Here is a 20576-nt window from a genome sequence, read left to right on the forward strand (position 1 = left end):
TTTCTCAGTCCGCAGAAGAAAAGAAGAGAAGAAAGATACAGAGAAACAGGACTTGTTGGGAAGTCCCAAGGAACACAAAACTGTAAGAGGAGGTCCAGAGGGCATTTGCACTTCAGAGGCCCTGGCTGTGTGTTTTCTGATGTTTTACACAACAGAAAAAAAGAAAAAGCAGATTGCACTTTTTTCATTGTCATAAAAGGAAGACTAGTTTTTACTTAACTTTAAGGGAATGTTTCTAAAGGAGGGTCTTAGCCAGGAACAAAATTAAAATGGTTGTACCTGCTGTGCTTTCATGAAAAACAAAGCTAAAGAAACCACATAGAAAAAGAAACTGTTCAACCACACACAAGAAAAGGAAAAGCTGTGTCTCCATGGCTTGGTGTGTGCATGTCTCCAGCTGGCTTCACATGGATGAATGGGTGGATGTTAGTGTCATCTGAAAGTCAGTCCATTGTGGACAGGAGTGTCCACCATGATGAACCCTGTCATCACTTGGCAAACCATTCCAAATCAACTCCTCTTAACCCACTTTGAAAGACAGCACATGGTAGGAGGTTGATTGATTGATTGATAGATTGATTTATCTTTATTGTTGAAAGTATTACAGATGTCCCATTTTTTTCCATTGACACCCCACACCTTCACACTATTGTCTGTGTCCATGGGTTGTGACTATATGCATATAAGTTCCTCAGTTAATGTCCCCCCACCCTTGTTGGCATCTCTCTGATGATTAGTGATGCTGAACATTTTTTCATATATTTATTGGTAATGTCTATTCAAGTCCTTTGTCTATTTTTTAATTGAATGGTTTCTGTTCCTAGTGTTGAATTATTTGAGTTCTTTTTATATTTTGGAAATTAATCCCTTATCAGATGTATCATTGGCAAATATGGTCTCCCATACAGTGGGTTCCCATTTCTTTTTCTTTTTGTATTATGTTTTAATTGACTTCAGAGAGAGGAAGGGAGAAAGAGAGAGATAGAAACATCAATGATGACAGGTAATCATCGATTGGCTGCCTCCTATACAACCCCTGCTGGGGATCTAGTCTGCAATCTAGGCATGTGACCTCTCAGTTCATGGGTCAGTGCTCAACCACTGACCCACACTGGCCAGGCAGTGCGTTCCCTTTTCATTTTGCTGATGGTTTCCTTTGCTGTGCAGAAGCTTTTTAGTTTGATGAAGTCCCATTTGTTTATTTTTTCCTTTGTTTCTCTTGTCCTAGGAGATGCATTGGTGAAAACACTGCTCTGTGAGATATCTGAGATTTTACTGCCTAGGTTTCTTCTAGGAGTTTTATGATTTTGCAAGTTATATTTAAGTATTTTATCCACTTGATTTTATTTTTGTGTATGGTGTAAGTTGGTGGTCTAGTTTCATTTATTTGCACGAACCTGTCCAGTTTTCCAAGCACCATTTATTGAAGAGACTATCTCTATTCCGTTGTATGCTCTTGCCTCCTTTATCGAATATTAATTGACCATAATGGTACGGGTTAATTTATGAGTTAACTGTTCTTTCCATTGGTCTGTGTGCCTTTCTGATGCCAATAGCAGGCAGTTTTGATTATAATGATCTTGTAGTATAGTTTGTTATCTGGTATTATGATCCCTCCAACTTTGTTCATCTTTCTCAATATTGCCGAGACTATTCAGGGTCCTTTTTTGGTTCCATATACATTTTTAGAATATTTGTTCTAAATCTGTGAAATATGCCATTGGTATTTTAATAGGGATTGCATTGAATTTATAGATTGCTTTGGGTAGTATGGACAAATATCACATGATCTACATACATGTGGAATCTAATGAACTAAATAAACTGACAAACAAAATACATCCAGAGGCATGGATGCATGGAACAGACTGACAGATCTCAGGAGGGAGGACTGTGCAGGGATAGGAAGAGATTAATCAAAGAATATATATACTTATATGCATAGCTCATGGACACATACAATAGTGTGGTGAAGGCCTGGGGTGGGATGGGGGCTGGGTAGAGATGGACAAAATGGGGGGCATTTGTAATACTGTCAATAATATATATATATATATTTTAATTTTTTTTTTAAAGAAAGATAGCAGCCGCCTGGCTGGCATGGCTCAGTGGTTGATCAACCTATGAACTAGGAGGTCACGGTTTGATTCCAGGTCGGGGTGCATGCCCGGGTTGCAGGCTCAATCCCCAATGTGGGCATGCACGAGGCAGCCAATCGATGATTCTCTCTCGTCATCGATGTTTCTATCTTTCTCTCCCTACCCCTTCTCTCCGAAATCAATAAACATTTTTTAAAAAGAAAGATAGCAAATTGTAATATAAATGTTAGTTGATTTCTGTCTTGACTTCCCAGAGGTCATGGACCATGCCTTTAAATTCTTTATATTCCTCACAGTGTTCTACACATAGTAGACCAGTAGATATATGCAAGGTACATGTTTGATGATTTTGAAGAGAATTGGGCAAAATGAGGAAAGTCTCCCAGACTTGAATGTATGCATGAAACATATCAGTTTTCAGAACACTGTTAACTGTTGGTTTTCATGGTCAACGCCGAAGTGGTGTGATTAGCTCTGCTTTGCCAATGTAGTCATTCTTGGGTAGTGCACAACCTGCAGTTGGAAGTCTGACCAGTGTGGGAGTTCACTGGAATCACTGTTACGCTTCACACAGCAAGCACATTCCTTTGGTTCACCCCCACCTCTCGCACCCCAAAAAACTCTATTTAGAAAATTAATTTCTCCTTCATTTGTAATCCTGCTGAGAAATGAACATCTTTTAAATCAGCAACATATTTTCTAAGAATATCTATGGTGATTTTTTTTTTTTAACAAAGGATTATTTTTGGCATTCAGTGTATTCGTTTGTTAAGGCTGCCAGAACAAAATACAAACAGACCGGGTGGCTTAGACAAAATAAATATATTTTCTCACAATTCTAGAGGCTAGACATCCAAGATAATGATGTCAGCAGGCCTGGTTTCCCCTCCTTGTTTTATAGTTGGCCTTCTTCTCCCTGTGTCTTCATCTGGCCTTCCCTTTTGTTTGAGTCCTAATCTCCTCTTAAGTAGAGATTGGGTTAGGACCCACCCATCTGACCTCATACTAATTTAAGGACGCTTTTAAAGGCCCTGTCTCTAAATACAGCCACATCCTGTAAAGGGTGAGGATTTCATCATGGGAATTTGAGCATGGGACACAATTTAGCTCATAACATAAAGATGGGGCTGTTCATTTCTCTCATCTGTATCTTCTCGGCACATGTTGAGTCTGCTTAAAATGAAGAATATTTTCCTTATGTGCAGAACCAAGTGATGCTCACTGTAAGGGTAAAATTATAATCACGGTATGTGTTGTCATGAAATGGTAAAATTTGTAAAAAAAAATTTTTCTCTTTCAGAAACTGAATAAGGATGGGAATTTTAAGTTATTATTTTATCTTCTCTGAATGTATCCTCTCAGTCCTTCAGTGCATTTTGCATATACCAGTAGATGCCACCAGAGAGATTGTCTAAAAATGCAAATCTGATCATGTCAGAGGCCTGCTGACTTCCTTTCCATATGGTCTGAGTAACTGGATTCAGACCTCCGACATCATTATCCCTGACATCATTATTTCTGACATGGCTTATCTCCCTAGCCTGTTTTCCTGCCTCCCTCCCTAGACGTAAGCTGCCCTTCTCCACTATTATATGTGACTCTTCCTCTAGTTTCTGCCTACTCATCCATCAAATACAGGCTTAAATGTCTTTTCTTTAAAGAAAACTTCACTGATTTCCAGCTCTAGCCTACAGACAAAGTTAGGTTCTCTTGTTATAGTTCTTATCAAAGTTGTGTGTTGTTGTTGTCTAATAAATGTATCACAATCATAAATGAATTCACTATTTTATTTCTTCACTCACTGGGTTGTACATTTACTGAAGTCAAATTTTCTTTTTTATTGTTGGATGGATAGATGGGTGAATGGTAGATTGCATAATTACTTTTCTATGAAGGTTTTGAATGACTAAACCCCAAGCAATTTTTAAAACTTTGAGATCTAAATATGAATTATTGGTCACATTTCAATACTGAAACTTAGGTCTCTGTACTCTAACTCGTGCGTTTTCCAGTTTCAGGAAGTGGCATGTGGATTGTAAAGGAAATATTAGGTTCAAAGCAAGCCAATGATTTCTCATGTCTAAGAAATCTCAAGAAAATCTCACTTGCCTCTCTTGTAAGAAGCCAGGAAACTGAAACAAAATAAGTATTTCATTCTCCATTATCTTAGACTTGAAATTTCAAGAAGCAGGATCCCATGTGATTTACCAATTTGATGGAATGAGAAAAGAATTTTGGCTATTGCATATATAAATAGACCTGCCCAGATTCCTACTTCCTCACATAATATGTGCTCTGCATTTTCTCAAACAATTGCAGCTACTGCTTTAACTAACTTGATCATACACAACTCTTGCACACATTTCCGGCTTTTAAAATACTGTCTTTTTCCTCCTCAGCCTTTCTTATCAGGAGCTCACTTTCTGAACCACAAAACAGAAATACTTTGAGTCACTATTTTCTGAATTCTTCCAAGGATAGTACACAGCTGTAGCTAGTCAGAGAAGTTAATAGATTACATGCAATGGATGCCCAGGGACAATGGTTCTCAAAGTGTCGTTTCTAGGACAGCAGCACTCCCTGGGAAATTGTAGAAATGCAAATGTTTGAGCCCCACCTCATACTGAATCAGCAATGAGGGAGGGGTAGGTGGGGTGCAGCGGTGGGTTTTAACAAGCACTTCAGGTGTCTCTGATGCTCTCTAAAACGTGAGAGCCTAAGGGCATAGGTTCTCAGAATCATCAGGAGGCTCTCTAGAAACTCAGAGTGCTGGACCCCATTCTTAGAGATTTTTCCAGATGGAGCGGCTTCCTGTTGATGCCCCTATCACACTGTCCCACTTTCTCAAAGTATTCTCATCATGAAGCCATCTCTCTTCCTGTTCCTCTAGGGTAGAGGCCAAGCCTTATATTTCTTAGTATCTTTCCTAGAACCTAGAATGGAGTCTGATGCATAATTGCTCCCCCCTAAATTTTTGATAATGAACCAATGAAATCGCTTTAAGTTCTTTGTGGGTTTGTTTGTTTTTTTACTAAAGCAATATGCAGGGAGGTAGCATTTCAGGATAACCCAATTTTGAGACATTAGAGAAATCAACAGTAGCATCATCCCAACTATTCTTGGTTCACAAATTATTTCTTCCTCTAAAAGTTCGCAGCGCCACCAGCCTTATTAAAAGAATGATTGGGAGAACAGCTAGCCTATAATTGTGGTAGTGAATTGTACGTAACTCTTGAATTTTTTACCACCTCAATTCATGAAGCCTGAATCATTTCTTCATCAGGCTTCAGTTTGAATATTACCACTGGTCACTTCTCTCCACCAGATGTGGTTCTTGATTCGTGTATAAGAGATCCTCAAATTGTTTTGACTAGAGAGAAAACCCCACATTATTATCTTACCCTAAAGCTGTACATTAATCTTCTTTGATAACCATCTTCTTCAAAGTAAAGGTAGTAGAATCTTCATTTTATATTTAAAACACGAACTTCAAAGCACTAATGTGAATGCCAGTAGGGTGCACAGACAGCACAATCACAGGCTTTCCAAAGTTCCAGAAGCACTAGATAGTGTCTGACTTCACAGACATTTTATTTTATTTTTTATGTTTTTAACTCTATTGTAACTTAAACCAATTCTGTACGACCCACCCCCCTCCAGGCAGCATTTTATAGCCAAGTCATAAACCTCTAAAAACAGAAGTTATGGTGGGAATGCTGATAGTCAGACAGACCCATTATTGCAAGGCTAGTGGGTGCCCACAGACTACCTTGCCTTAGAGGGTGTGGATCAGAGCATAAATCAGTCCTGGCCTGGAGGGACGGGACTGTGTGTTCGTGTTATCCATTTCCCATTCCCAGAAACATGAGACCGTTTGTCTAACAAAAATCACATTGAAAAAGTATTATGAGAGGCTGGTAAAGCATGACCCAAAGCAGAGAAGGGGTGGGGGGTAAGCACTCACAGTCCAGCTTCAACATCTGGGAACATAGACCCTCTTTAAGAAATGCATTTACTGTCCCCTGGTGAGCTAAAGAGCGTGAGAGACTGCTGAGCACAGAGACCTTTGTATTTGTAGTATTTCCCGCCCATCTCCAGTGCTTTTAATTTGATTCTCATGGAGTTTTGTTTGAATGACTTTTAACACAGAGGAAGCCCTGTGTCTCAATTCTCTTAACCAAATGAGCAAGTTTTCCAAATAATTTCAATTCTTCTTTTCACAAAGAAAAACAAAACAAAACACACACACACACACACACACACAAAAAAAAATCAGTCATGGTTACAGGCAGACATATATCAGCCAGATTATTAAAATTCAATATAAATAGAGGATTAAAAAATTGTATTCTTATAACTCTGAATATCATTAAAACGTAATTGATTTGCCATTTATTGCCTGATCTGCTTGCTCCCTATCTTTTCTCACCTGGTGAGATATAATGAGAACTCTGGTTCAGAATAAATATAATGAAAATATAGGCATTTTAAAAATGATAAAGCAGATTGCTAAAACTGTTTTATTGGGCGATATGTGCGCCTTTAAAATGACTGTCCCAGGGGTGGGCAAACTTTTTGACTCGAGGGCCACAATGGGTTCTTAAACTGGACCGGAGGGCCGGAACAAAAGCATGGATGGAGTGTTTGTGTGAACTAATATAAATTCAAAGTAAAGGAGCGGAGGGGAGAGCAAGAGAACCGGATAGAACAGCCGGATCCGGCCCGCGGGCCGTAGTTTGCCCACGGCTGGTAGCCCTTGCCAGTTTGGCCCAGTGGGTATCTTTAAAGAGGGAAGAAAAACATACTAATATGTTACTGTTTGTAATTACAAAATTGAAATGACCTGCCTGGGTAGAATGGGAGAGGAGCTCTGAATATGATTTACCCATGAGAAACGGAAGTGGGAGAACTTCGTTGCCTCTAGATTGGAAGTGGTGGCCATTCAGTGTGCTCCGGACCACTAAGATCTCTTTGCTCTCCCTGCTCTAAGCACAAACCATGACGGGGACTCTTGGGCTGTGTGTCTTTGGGGTAGGCTGCCTGTCTGCTTCCAGCCAATAAAGAGGAGAAACTTGGACATATCATGTGGACTAATAGTGTCAGTCTCTTTATTTAGTATCTTTCCTACATTCTCAGTTTTCCGTGATTTGGACCAACCCATCTATTTTCTGTGTGGTTATGAACACAGGTTTATGGGTCGGAAACGACTGAGCTTTCATCTTAATTCTGCACCTCCTATCTGTGTTCTAGCACCAGTTACTTAATCTCTCTGAGCCTCCTTTCCTGATATATAAGACATAGTCATTCATTTATATTCATTCAGTTCATCTGATACATATGTGTTGAGCACTGCTAATATGCCAGTAATTATTCTAGATGCAGTAATTCAGAGGTGTACACAAAAGATAAATATCTGCTTTCATAGGTGGATATTGTACTGAATCGAGGAGACAAAAAGCATGCAATCCGACAAATACTAAAATCAAATAATTAAAGATTCATGAAAACAGAATGAAACATAGGGGTGCAAGTGGAGAATGTGGCAGAATCAGAGGCTGAGGTCAGGGACAGAAGAGAGCCCCCCCACCCCCGCCATTGCAGGAGAGAGCATTTAAACTAAGATGCAAATGATAAAGAGGAACCAGCCAGGAGAGTCTCTTGGTGGGGTCGGGGAGTGAAGAGAGCATCTTTGGCAAAGGAAAAAGGGAACAGAAGATCCATGGTGAGGCCAAGTTCACATATTTGGGCAGCAGAAGAAAGGCAAAGTTGTTAGATCATAGAGGAAAGAAAAGAGATGTAATCTCTAACAATATCTAGGACTGGAATATGATTGCAGCTCAAAGAGACTGATTAAAAGTGATGGTGCATTCCAGTGCCTCTAATGGCAGGCTTTCTCATTGATTTCTTTTCCTTATCTCAGCTTTAATTTTTCAGATTTAATTTTCTCCTATTTCCGTACCCAAATTCTTTTTGAAAGCGTGAACTTATGGTTAAAAGAGAAATTTAGCTTCTGATGTATCTAGGTAAGGATGTTAATTGCAGGCAGGCAGTAGACTAAGCTAGAGAGAGAAGTGGTTCCTTTATTGAGTGTAAGAAAACTTTTCTTCCCTTACATTTTTCTTGAAATACACAGCATAATTATTGATCGTTTTATGATGTAGCCATCAGATTGTGGGCTGGAAACAGAATTTTGCCCCAAATGGTTCAACTGAAGAGACTCGAGTAAAGGAGTATTTACGAAAGCGTGGGCAGCGTTAAGGGAACTGTCAAAGGAATACTAAGACACTCGGAGATGAGCAGCAGGAGGAAGCCTGTACCACCATGAGAGCTGAAGGCAAGAGGAGGAGTGTCCCCAGAGCCAGTGAGACCCCGCTTTGGAGCAGGGGCCGCCTGGATGAGCGGTAGACAGAGAGGGATGCAGCTCCTGCCAGAGAGACAAGTGCCAAAACGGAGAGAGAATGAGAAAGAGCTGGTCATACGTCTCTCTACTTTCCCTCAGTCCCCAGTGGCTGAACCCAATGAAATGCCATCAGATAAGGGAGCCAAGATGATGCCATCCATAGAAAGCTTACTTCTTTGGGGCATAGAACAGAGCAGAGAAGACATATGAGAAGAGGTAAATGAAAAATACAAGTACACGTGGATAAGCTAACTTTTTTTCCCCCCTCTTGACTCCATCATGAAAAACACACAAAAAACCAGAATAGTGCAAGGTCAGCAATAGCTAGCATCTGCTTCTTGCCTTGGGATTGACACTTGGTACAGGTTGGTAGGAATGATGGCAGAGTGGCTCTCTGTGAAGGAAACAACTGCTCAGCTCTCGGCTGTGATGTCTTTTTCTTCTGATACCAAATATGTGTCATTTTCCCACAACAATTCTCCCAATTCTCTGGCAATAACTGGGAGTCCAACAATTCAATTCAGTTCTGACTCTACCCAGAGTTCTCATCGGACTCCACAGGTTTAAGGGCTTCGTCTCACAAAACTGTCCCTGGGCTATCCACACTTCTACCAGGCCAACTATCAATTCAGGGCTTCCCATGATCCCCTCAGATTTGATAATTCACTGGAGCAAACAAGAGAACTCACCAAAACACTTTATGTATGTATACCGGTACATTATAAAGGGTACAACTCAGGAACAGCCAAAAGAGATGCACAGGGCAAGGGAGGCATGGGGATGCCTAAGCGCTTCCCTGCCCTTTCTAGGCACACCACCGTCCCAGAACATCAGTGTGTTAACCAATCCAGAAGCTCCTGAAACCTGTCCTTCAGGGTTTCTTATGGAGGTTTCATTGATTAAATTGTTGGCCATAGTTGGTAGAGATCAATCTCCAGCTCCTCTCCAGTCTCTCCAGAGGTTGGGGGGTGGAGTTGAAAGCTGCAACCTTCTGATCACTTGGCCTTTCTGGTGACTGGCCTCATCCTGAATCTTTCTAGGGGTCCCAGTTTGAGTCATTTCATTAACATAAACTCAGATATGGTCAAAAGGGGCTTATTGTGAATAACAAAAAAACATTCCTATTACTCAGGAAATTCCAAGGGATTTAACAGTTCTGTGGCAGGGACTAGGCAAAAAACCAAATTGATTTTTATTACACCATACTTGCCATACAAAAAAAAAATGGGTCAAATCGTCTCATTTTTAAGAGGAATCAGAAATTCAATTTTTTTATGTGAAGTCTCCCAATTTAAAATTTTGACAAGTATTTCAAATTTTCCAAAAACTCTTTGCAGTCCAAAGAAAACATCCCAGAAGGCTGGATTTGGCCCACCATTTCCAGTTTGGGACACTTGACATAGAACTCCAGTGTAGTGGTTTTTAACCCCGGCTGCACTCTGAAATCACCTGGATAGCTTTGAAAAATATGTCCCTAGACTTCGTGCCAAGCCAATTAAGTCAGCATCTCCTGAGTTGGGGCCCGGACATTACTATTTTTAAAAAGTTTCCTGATAATTTTAATGTACAGGCGTTATTAAATAAGCTTTTTCTTTTGGAATAAGTTTGGTTTTACAGAAAGTTACAAAGATAATACAGAGTTCTCATATACCGCACACCCAGTTTCACTTGTTATTAACACTCTGCATTACCATGCAGTATTTATCAAAATAAGAAACTGACATTGGTATATTGCTATTAACTGCTGCAACCTGGGCATGTGCCCTGACCAGGAATCGAACCATGACCTACCTCCTGGTTCAAAGGTCGATGCTCAACCACTGAATTACACCAGCTGGTGAAATGCAGGTTTATTTCGATTTGACCCATTTTTTTCATTGACATCCTCTTTCTGTTCCAGGATCCAGTCTAAGGTACCATTTTCCAGTTAGTTGCTATGTCTCACCAGTCTGCTGTTCTCAGACAGTTTCCTAATTTTTCCCGAGTAGTACTAACCAGGTTTTCTGCAGAATGAGTCCAGATCTGGGTTTGTCTGATTTTTTTTTTCATGATAGGATCCATATTATGTGCATACTTTGGGAATGAATACCAGAGAGGTGAAGTGCCATATCGGTGTATCTCCATTTTTTAGAACACCTGCTCTAGTCAGTAGCACCTGTAGTGGAATAGAGCTAGCGGCATCCATCCAGCATCAGAACAGATTAAAGAAGATGAATATTGGAAATCAGGAGACCATCGGGGAGCTCCGTCTCTTTCACAGAAGCCACCTGAATTGAAAGTCAAGAGACGCATGTTCTATTCCAGGGTCATCCACTGTCTCCTGGCGTTAGTTTCTTCACCTGTATACTGTTGAAGTTATCTGAGGCTCTTTCTGGTTTTGAATGTGTAAGATTCCCAAACTCGGGAGTGGGTTTCCATTAGTCAAATATTGTCCACACCTCTGTTTCCTAAGAGGATGTATTGTAATGCTGAGCAAGACTACCCATTGTCGAGGTTTCTGCAAAGGGAGACAGCAGGGAGGCCACTCTGTGTCACTATGTGACATGTATGACCCTTGTACGCATGTCCGGGATCTGGCCGGAAGAAAACAAATTGCAAAAACTAAGAAGAAAACTCAAGTCATCCTCTCATCTTTGTTCCTGGGACTCCCGGCTATTCCTTCCATTATGGTGGATTAAGGAGTAAATGACATAAATTGTTTTCCAAACGTAAGGAGCGCACATTGTAGTACTTTTAAAAAGCTTTTAATGTTGACCCTTGGCGTAAATATTACCCGAAATGAGGGACGACTGGCTTGCAGTGTGGGATGTTTCTGAGTTGCCTATCATTTGTACAGAGCCTGGGATTGCAAAACCACAAAAATTTCGCAATGATGAAAACCTCTAATTAAGCATAATAAAATGACAGGGCGGGTTTGTTTTAAATACATGGTTGATCATGCTTATTGGTTTAAGGTCAGACACGGAGAAGTCCTCTATTGGGCTTGAGATAGGTGGGCTGCAAATGGTTTTGCAGAACACTTCTTGACCTCTGCACGTCAAGTCTGACCCAGAACATTTTACTAATATTGGATCAGGCTCACATCCGATGTCATCTGCCTGTGGGAATTGTATTGGCTGTGAAATTAGCTCCTCTTCATAGCTGTTGGGAAAAAAATGTTTTAAAAAAAAAATCACAATTCTGTGATGCATTTTGAATGACAGAAGCCAGGTTCCTAGGCACTGAGACAAGAGAGAATGTCAAGCGGGGCCTTTAATGTGTGTTTATATTTAAACATCAGACCTAACAGAAAACCCTTAAGCTTTATACAATGATTAGAGCCTTGTAAGAACCTAATTAATGTATCATCGGGTGAATGCTCGGCCTGGCATGCGAGCTGCTCCGAGGGACGCGAGGGGGCTCAGGTACCTGCTAGGAAGAATAGATTCGGTTGTAGTGATTCAGTGGTCCGTCTGAAAGGGACATGTAAAGGCAGCTTTGTCTGGCATGCTGCCTTTTCAGACTCACTGGATAATGCTGGTGTCAGTTTCAACTGAAGCGTGTGCCAGATTGCAGATAGCTTGAGCTGGCATTTCAAAGCGGTTAATTGTGAAACTTGAGAAGAAAATGGGCACATTCTTCAGAGGTAGCTATTCAAATGCAGTATCCACCCGCCTCCTCCACCCCACCCCTCACACACATTCCCTCCCCACCCCCACCCCCAGCCCCAGCTCCATGGGTCTCACGTCTGTTCTGCTCCCACATAAAATGCACGAGAAACACTGAGCCTTTCCCCTTGGCAGCCCTGATATTGCTGTCTTTGCTGGGACTGTTTGCCTAGTTAAAATGTGCCCCGTGTATTAAAATGAAATTGTCACTGCTGGGTAGTGCGGCGTAACACGGTTTGACACTAAGCACCGGCAGCGATAGAAAACAGACTTTTATTGCATTTATTCTTTCAGGGAGGAGAGTCTCTAAAGCCTCACTGTAGACATTGACTTAGTTAAATGTGAATGAAGCTAACGTGAACCATCTAGGCTGCTGTCTTTGTGTTCCTAGAAACAGCCCCCATCCGGCTTGATGTGGCTGTAAAACAGTCTTAAGAAAAGACGGTCATATATAGAGTCTAAAAAGGAAAACTTGAGCCTTTCAAACCAGGGCAGAAATATTTTAGGTCCGTCGAGTGGGTTGGCTACTTGACGTTCTTCTTTAGCTATCTCTGGATTCCCTAAAACACATGATACAGAATCAACAAGTGCGCGCGCGTGCTCGCGCGCGCACACACACACACACTCTCTCTCTCTCTCTCTCTCTCTCTCTCTCTCTCTCTCTCTCTCTCTCTCTCTCTCTCTCTCTCTCTCTCTCTTTCTCTCTCTCGCTGACCCCCATTAGGTTTTAGTCTTCATTTAGAATCCCATGTCATTTTTAAAAATATTTTCATTGATTTCAGAGAGGAAGGGAGGAGAGGGAGATAGAAACATCAATGATGAGAGAGAATCACTGATCCGATGCCTCCTGCACGCGCCCCCCCCCCCCCCCCCACTGGGGATCAAGCCCGCAACCCAGGCATGTGCCCTTGACCAGAATCAAACCTGGGACCCTTCAGTCCGCAGGCCGATGCTCTACCCACTGAGCCAAACCAGCCAGGGCAGAATCCCATGTCATTTTAAGACAAAGAGAAAGGGTTTGATTTGTAGGACTCTTGCAAGCAAGCTTTAGATTCTTAACTGCCTTTTATTGAGATGGGTACCCCAAGAGAGCCTGAATAGGGAAGGGGACTCTGGGGCACAAGATTTTTATTCTGTAGCTCTCCTGGAATAAAAATTCCATAAAGTAACATCTGTAGTCATTAAGGGCTTACATTCCCTCTCCCATTCATGTCTCTGCTAGGGGGGAAGGTTATTTTCCCTAAGAGACAATAGAGAGTGGATCCTGTGGGAAGAGAGAAAGAACAGAATTAGAATTCTTTTGTTCCTAGAAATTGAACTTTCCTACTTAAAAAAAAAAAAAAAAAGTTGGAAGACTTACTATAAAAGATGCACCAGAAAGAAAAATTAGAGAAGTCAGAAAAATTGCACTTAGCTACTCCAGAATATTTGGAATGAGGAAGGTTTCACCTTGTGTTTCTAATCCAAATGTCTTCTGATTTGGGGGAAATTGTGAGTAACCAATTAACAAAATGCAATCTTTATATTTTTAACTTGTAAAGTTGCATGTTATTAAGATTAAAGAGTTTCTTTTTTTGTTTCACTTGGACATAAAATCAGTTCATTCTTGTTGTTTATCAAAATAACACCCATGTTGATGCATTGGACCATCTGATGAATGAATACTAGCCTATTCATGTCACATTAGTTTCCTGCATTTTCTTATCATAGCAGGACCAGCTTTGTAATTTCTGTGACCTAGAAAAATACAAAAATGCAAGAACCCTTTTTGGAAAATGATTAAGGATTTTAAGATGTTGACAACAGAGTGTTTAAACCAAGTGCAGGCTTGTCTAAGTGTGCGGCTCTGGTTCTGCATAGGCCTCGTGCCCATAAAGCCAATCTGATGGGTAGGAAGAGGTTTGTTATGTGTATCAATACAGAGAAATGCGTGTCCATCCCCTACCTCGTAGGAATGAATGTACATCAGGAAAGAATTATTTTTTTATTTAGTACAAAAAAATTTAATGTCCTCAATGGAACATGCTCCTGATACCAACTCCAATTTTTAAATCTGATCACTCAGATGACCTTGTTTGCATCTCTCGGCTTTTCTCCAAGAGTTTCCCCAGGTGAATCTTTCACTCCAGCCCCAGTGATCCTGCTCACTGTACCGCATCTAAAAGGCACAGGCTCTCTCGCCTGCCCAGCTCAGGCCCCTGCCCAATCACTTCCTAACGGGCCCTTCTGGCCTCTCTTTCCCCTTTTCTCTGCATTTCCCTGGCTCCCGGAATTCCTCTCACATTTTAGTCCCTATGCTGTAATCAATGTGTAACTTCTTTGTCATCTGCTTACACATTTTTCCTTGTCTCGTACCCTCTGCATTTAATATGGTCAAATAATATGACCCCGAAAACACACGTAAGATTTAGAGGTAGAAAAGTTTCACAACTTGTGTCAAAGGGCTCCATTCCCAGAAAGCTCACATTCATAACAGAGCAGAACATTTAAATTATGCTTTGCCTTTTAGACAAATTTCACTCATTTCATATACATCCTTTCATATGGATGTGTTCTGTTTCTTAAATTTATTTTTGTCTCTAGTGTGCTGTTTGTGGGACTTAATTTCCTTTAATCAGAGTAAACCCTTTATTTTTTTGTTTTTTTTCCATCCAATGTTATAAAGTAATAAAGCACAGATATAGTTAATTATTAAGATTGTTGCTAATACTACTAAGTATATGGTGATACTGCCAATATTGAAATGATGGTGGTATAGCTCAAAATGTTCATTCATTAACTTCTATGTGAGATGACAAAATTTGGCACGAGAAACCCAGTTTAGGAACATGGATATCTAGTATAAAAAAATCAAGGGTTGTTCAAAATGAAGAAAGTTCAACGCCTGCCTCCTGCCCGCCCCTCACTGGGGATCAAGCCCGCATTACAGATACCAAGTAATTCTCTTTTGTATCTTTCACCCAGTGGGTTATCAATGAAAGTGTCATGAAACTGATGATGGCACTACTCTATTAACCATTATTTAGGCTGGAAGAGGTTGGAAATAAAGCACATCTCACCAATTTGCTTTGTGAAGTCCCTCAGCAGGATAGCTTAGTAGTTACAGAATGGCTTTGATGTCTGATGGGTCTCAAACTTATTGGCAAGTGTTTCACCTCTCTAAGCCTCAGCACCCTCACTGATATGAAAAGCCATAATGAAGTTTGCTAATTTAGACATTTAACAGGTATTTTTGGAGCACTTCTTAAAAAATATTTTTAATGAGAAGAGATAAACCAAAGAATTTATATACTTATATACATAGCCCATGGGCTCGGGCAATAGGGTAGTGAAGACCTGGGGCGTGATTAGGTGCTGGGAGGAGGAGGGGAAGGAGAGAAAATGGGAGATATCTATAATACTATCAACAATAAAAAATACATTTACAAAATACGTTTTATTGATTTTAAAGAGAAAGGGAGAGGGAGAGATTGATAGAAACATCAGTGAGAGAGAAACATCATCAATCAGCTGCCTCCTGCATGCCCCCTGCTGGGGATTGAGCCACAACCCAGGAATCCAACCCATGACCTCCTGGTGCATAGGTCCACGCTCAACCACTGAGCTATGCCAGCCAGGCAAGAGCACATTCATTTGCCAAACATTGTTGTATAGATTACATAAGATCATGCCTTAGTTCTGCCTCTGGTTGAGGACTCGGCACAGAGCCATCCGCATAAGCAGTACCCTCTCAGCAATGGTGTGTTGGTGATGTCCTGTAGACCTGGTCATGGTGGTCATGGTAACAGCTGGCAAATTCTGGTAAAACAAATTGAGCTTTTCCATTTCCCTTTTTGTTTCTATTTATTTTCCTGAATATGCACAAGTTCGTGAAAAGTGTATGATCCCCCTTTACTTCTTTTTCCAGAATGGAGTCTACTGAAAAATGTGAAGTGGTAATTCAACATTTTAATGGAAAATATCTGAAAACACCACCTGGCATCCCAGGTAAGACCCACATACCATTAAGTAATGATTCTGGGCTTATTGTTAGGATTAGAATGAGTACATGCTAAGGCCTGTAGTGGGTCATTGGGATGGAAAAAGGATCCATTCATAAATTCATAGTTTTTAATACCATGTAGCAACTCATCTTTCTTAAAACTACCACACACTTTTTGGTGATTCTTCAATGGCCTTTCTTTTGACTCTCTGCTGCTCATTCCCTAAAGTGAATTAGAAGAAAAATATAGCAAAAAGTAGTTAAAGATGCACTCAAAGTGAAGGAAGTTTCTGACTCCTGTCATTCATATTGGTACATTATCTTGATTTTTAATTTATAAATATCTGAACAGTGATATATGCACAGTAGAGGCCATAGGTTGATGCCAGTGTCCAAACATATCTTCCCTGTCCATGAAAAGAAGAATACAGAAAGTGAGCATAAGCATTTAGAAACTCTCATAGCAGTTGGACATTGTCATAAAATCTGGGTGCATAAGTTCATATTTTACAAAAATATCAATTACTGACATGTTGAAAAATTTCTTAAAACTGTCCATTCATCAGAGAGAGATTGAGGAGCACCAACCTAGACTGTCCCAGGGCATTTCTCATTTCCCAAAGCAAAAGTCTTAAGTCCGTATATACTAAAATGATATAACTTTATGCTATTAAGAATTACATTTAAAAAAAATTACACTCAGTATACAAAAGTTGAATCTATCACATGTCAAAGCTTAAACAGAAATGCCTGCCTTATTTTGATATTAACCTGGTAGTAGCATATATAGAAGGTATTTAATATTACATGAGTACATTTAAAATATATATCTCACTCGCATATGAAAACATTAAAACTTGGCAGAGGTGCTAAAAACTGCAATGAATAAATAAATATCTGACTAATGCATGTTGGTTTTATTTGTTGCTCTTTTGTTTTTGGTGATTCTCCGGAATAATGTAACTTCTTTGGCCTTACAATAATTTTCCTTTTGGTCTTTCTAAAAATATATTTATTGTTGAAAGTATTACAGATGTCCTCTTTTGATCTCTCTAAGCTGGATTTCTATAGTGTTTGTAATGTGTGTATTACTTCAAACCCATGGTTAGAGAGTTCAGGGTTTGAACATTTTATTTATTTATTTTTAATATATTTTATTGATTTTTTTTACAGAGAGGAAGGGAGAGGGATAGAGAGTTAGAAACATTGATGAGAAAGAAACATTGATCAGCTGCCTCCTGAACACCCCCTACTGGGGATGTGCCTGCAACCAAGGTACATGCCCTTGACCGGAATCGAACCTGGGACCCTTCAGTCTGCAGGCTGATGCTCTATCCATTGAGCAAAACCAGTTAGGGCAGGGGGCTGAACATTTTAATTCCTTCAAATATTTTGAGGTTTATACAAGAGGAAGTTTGAACAAAAGGAAATATTTTTCGAGAAGGGGTCAGGGTTCTTTGTGAATTGGTTGGTTTGGGGAGGATGTCAGGAAAGGAGAAGAGCCCTTCAGACTGACACTTGGATGATCTGCAAAATCCAAAGTGGCATCTCTGGTTAATCAGAGTCCACACACAGTGAAGCCTGTGCCTCGGTCTGGTTAGCTTCCTTGCATAACGTTCCCTTGAGGACTAACTGCATTTGGAACCTATCTGAGACATATGGTGTTGTTAAGAAAAGAGTTAGCAATTTACATCTCAGCATGTAAGCTGCCCTTGCATTTTAGGAGACATACTTTTTATTTATTTTTTATTTTAGCATAAAAAGGCACTTTAAGACACTTTGCTCAGACCCATCATTGAAGAAAGGAGTTGTACTGTTGGAGGATTTTTTCTGTATTTGTCCCCATTTTATCCAACAGAGGCCTATCTATATAGAAGGTGTGAATTATATGGCTGTCAAAAAAAAATTAAGAATGAACAAAGTATATAGAAAGTAGTGTTGATTTAAGTTTTAATACAGGTGTCAGGTTGTTTTTTTTTTGTTTTTGTTTTTGTTTTTTAGGTTTCTTCCTGAAATACTCATTGACTTGATTGATTTGAAACTGTTTGATTTGCATTCCCCATAAAACGTAAAGCTGACTAATTCAACTGAATGCTAAAGACAAAGAGAGTCACTAAAAATCCTCAAATGTCTGGGCATTCTTCCTGAATATGCAGGCTCTGATATCAACCTATCTAATATCATAGCTACACCCAATGGAAACACTGTGAATAGCAAGAACTTAGTTATGAGTTTCTCACTTTTATCTCATGGGAACATGAGAGGCAAAATAATTGTTCTCAGTTATAAAACGCTTAGAGAGAAAACTTCGTGCTTTTGATATTTGCATTCATCCTTAATAGAATGAAATATACAATATTGATCATAATTGGTATTTGAATTTGCTTATTCATGCATTGGACATTCAGAGTTTAATAAAGGCTAACAGAGGTATTTAATTTTTGATATTTAAATTTAGTGTTAATAAAACAGGACATCATACAAGATGTGTGTATTTTGGAAGAGACAGTAGTAACATGCCCTCATGGGATACATTTAGTAAGACAGGTATAACCAATTTAGGTGTGTGCAGTTTGCCTATATTTGTCCTCATTGCTTATTTGTTGCAGAAGGTTGAAATCTCACACAATAACTCCCAACTTAATCCAATTATCTATTCCATTTTGAAAATTGAGTGGAGTGTCACTGTGAGCTCTGATACCAGGTTGGAAGCCATTGCTTTGATCTTTTCAAAAGGAGTGACTGATTTCCTTACTTTTTCAATACTATTGTGGCTTCTGGGTGTCCTAATTAAAAGCAACTACAATTGATCCGACCTACCGGCAACTAAAATAGAATTCAAAAATTATTTTAAAAACCCAGGCTTCCACATTCTCAATATTTGACATCTTTGAGTTCAGAAGTTTGTGGCTTTATAGAACTCACATTGATGGTTTCAATATAATGCTTTAAGGCTGTGTGATTGAGGGACCCACAGTGATACAACAATGACCTGAGGTTCTCAGGCCCTATCAAAGCTGTTGAAAAGATTGCATGTTAAGTCAGTTATCTTCTTCTCATACCAGAGCCCTGCTTTTAACCTTCCTTTAAACAAGTAGAGAACAATTGGGCCAAATTCACATTCTTTACTGCTCCATTCAGGAATGACTTGGGAAAATGTGCACATGTCATTGAGCAAATATATTGCCATTTTGGCTCCCGTCACTTTTGACAATGATTCCTCTTAAAGGAGATGCAAAGTTAATTTTTTCCCCTCAGGAGATTATCTAGTTTCCCAATCCTGTACTGTGTCATTTCTGTAAAAGAACCAGGAAAAAATACCTTCAACCCAAAATTTTGACATAGCTCTGATTTTCAAATTATAAAAACATCATAGTTAAGGATATTTGCAAGGACATGTGACCTGGACTACATTTATGTTGCTGTCTCCATTTTGATTTGCATTATTCTAGGAACAATTTATTCATTAAACAGATTTCGTGCTGATATTTAGTTTTCATTGCTGACAGGTTACGTGAGTTGAAAGCAACCTGTGTAGATGCTTCTTTTGACTTATATTTTCTTTCTCTGGGCTCCTCCTCTTTGTTCATAAAAGATTAATTTTAATGAGTGCATCATGGATCATTCATGCCTATTAGAGCGTCTCAGAACCAGCTCTATTCATTTTGATTTATAATGTTATCCCAAGATTGTGGTTATTTAAATCAATGAAGCTAAATATACCTGTCAAAAATAAAATTATTTGAATTCTGATATATATATCAGAATAATAATTTTGAATTATACATATATATATGGAAATTAACAAAGATCAGGTGGCTATGTTGCTACTAGCAGCTGGGAAGAAGACGACAAAGGTGTGTACTAAGCAGCGTCAATCATTGTAGCCATCCTCAGAAAGAGACCATCCAACGTGTTCTCCCTTCCCTAGAGGGGAACGAAAACACAGTGTTCCATAAATGTTGCATGTCCCACATATCGATCCTGATGTTTCCTGGACAAAATGAAGGACCATTAGTCGCTTGCCTGCCTAACCCCAGACATTTCTTTGTCCTGTAATGAATTGCTCAGCAATGTTGTGCAGCCCCAAAGCGTTCCATTTTCAAACCAAAAGCAAAGGGTAAGTTCCCAGACACTTCAGGGATCTGTAGGGCATGAACTTGAAAGGCTCACCTTCAAAGAGCCCCCAGAGCAGAGTGATGCACCATGTGGAAAAGGCTTCCACATGTTAGGACATGTATTGATGAAGGGAATGTGCAGGCTAGTTTGTAGAGAAATAAGTCACGTTTTCCTCTCAAAATAGACTTTTGCCTATAAGCACATGTAGTAGTCTTTCTAGAAGAAAATGGCATAACTCTCTGTTAGTATGATTTTCTTATCCTTTGGGTAATTACTTCTAATCCCAAATGAACTCCAAGAAGTAGGGAAGGGCGAGAGAAAGATCAGCA

At 39.7% G+C, this 20576-nt stretch overlaps 1 protein-coding gene across 9 annotated transcripts in view; it reads left to right on the forward strand.

The window, feature by feature from the left end:
- The window catches only part of RBMS3 (RNA binding motif single stranded interacting protein 3), a gene marked incomplete at its 3' end in the record, with an annotated part of 1264947 nt that overhangs the window by 1016406 nt on the left and 227965 nt on the right, over positions 1-20576 (forward strand). For all 9 annotated transcript variants that reach the window (XM_080673189.1, XM_080673187.1, XM_080673188.1 and 6 more), the window contains one exon: positions 16054-16133. In XM_080673189.1, coding sequence (XP_080529315.1) covers positions 16054-16133 — 80 coding nt within the window. The remainder of the gene's footprint in view (positions 1-16053; positions 16134-20576) is intronic.

Source organism: Plecotus auritus (assembly GCF_963455305.1).
Source record: "Plecotus auritus genome assembly, chromosome: 6".
NCBI classification, from domain to species: domain Eukaryota; kingdom Metazoa; phylum Chordata; class Mammalia; order Chiroptera; family Vespertilionidae; genus Plecotus; species Plecotus auritus.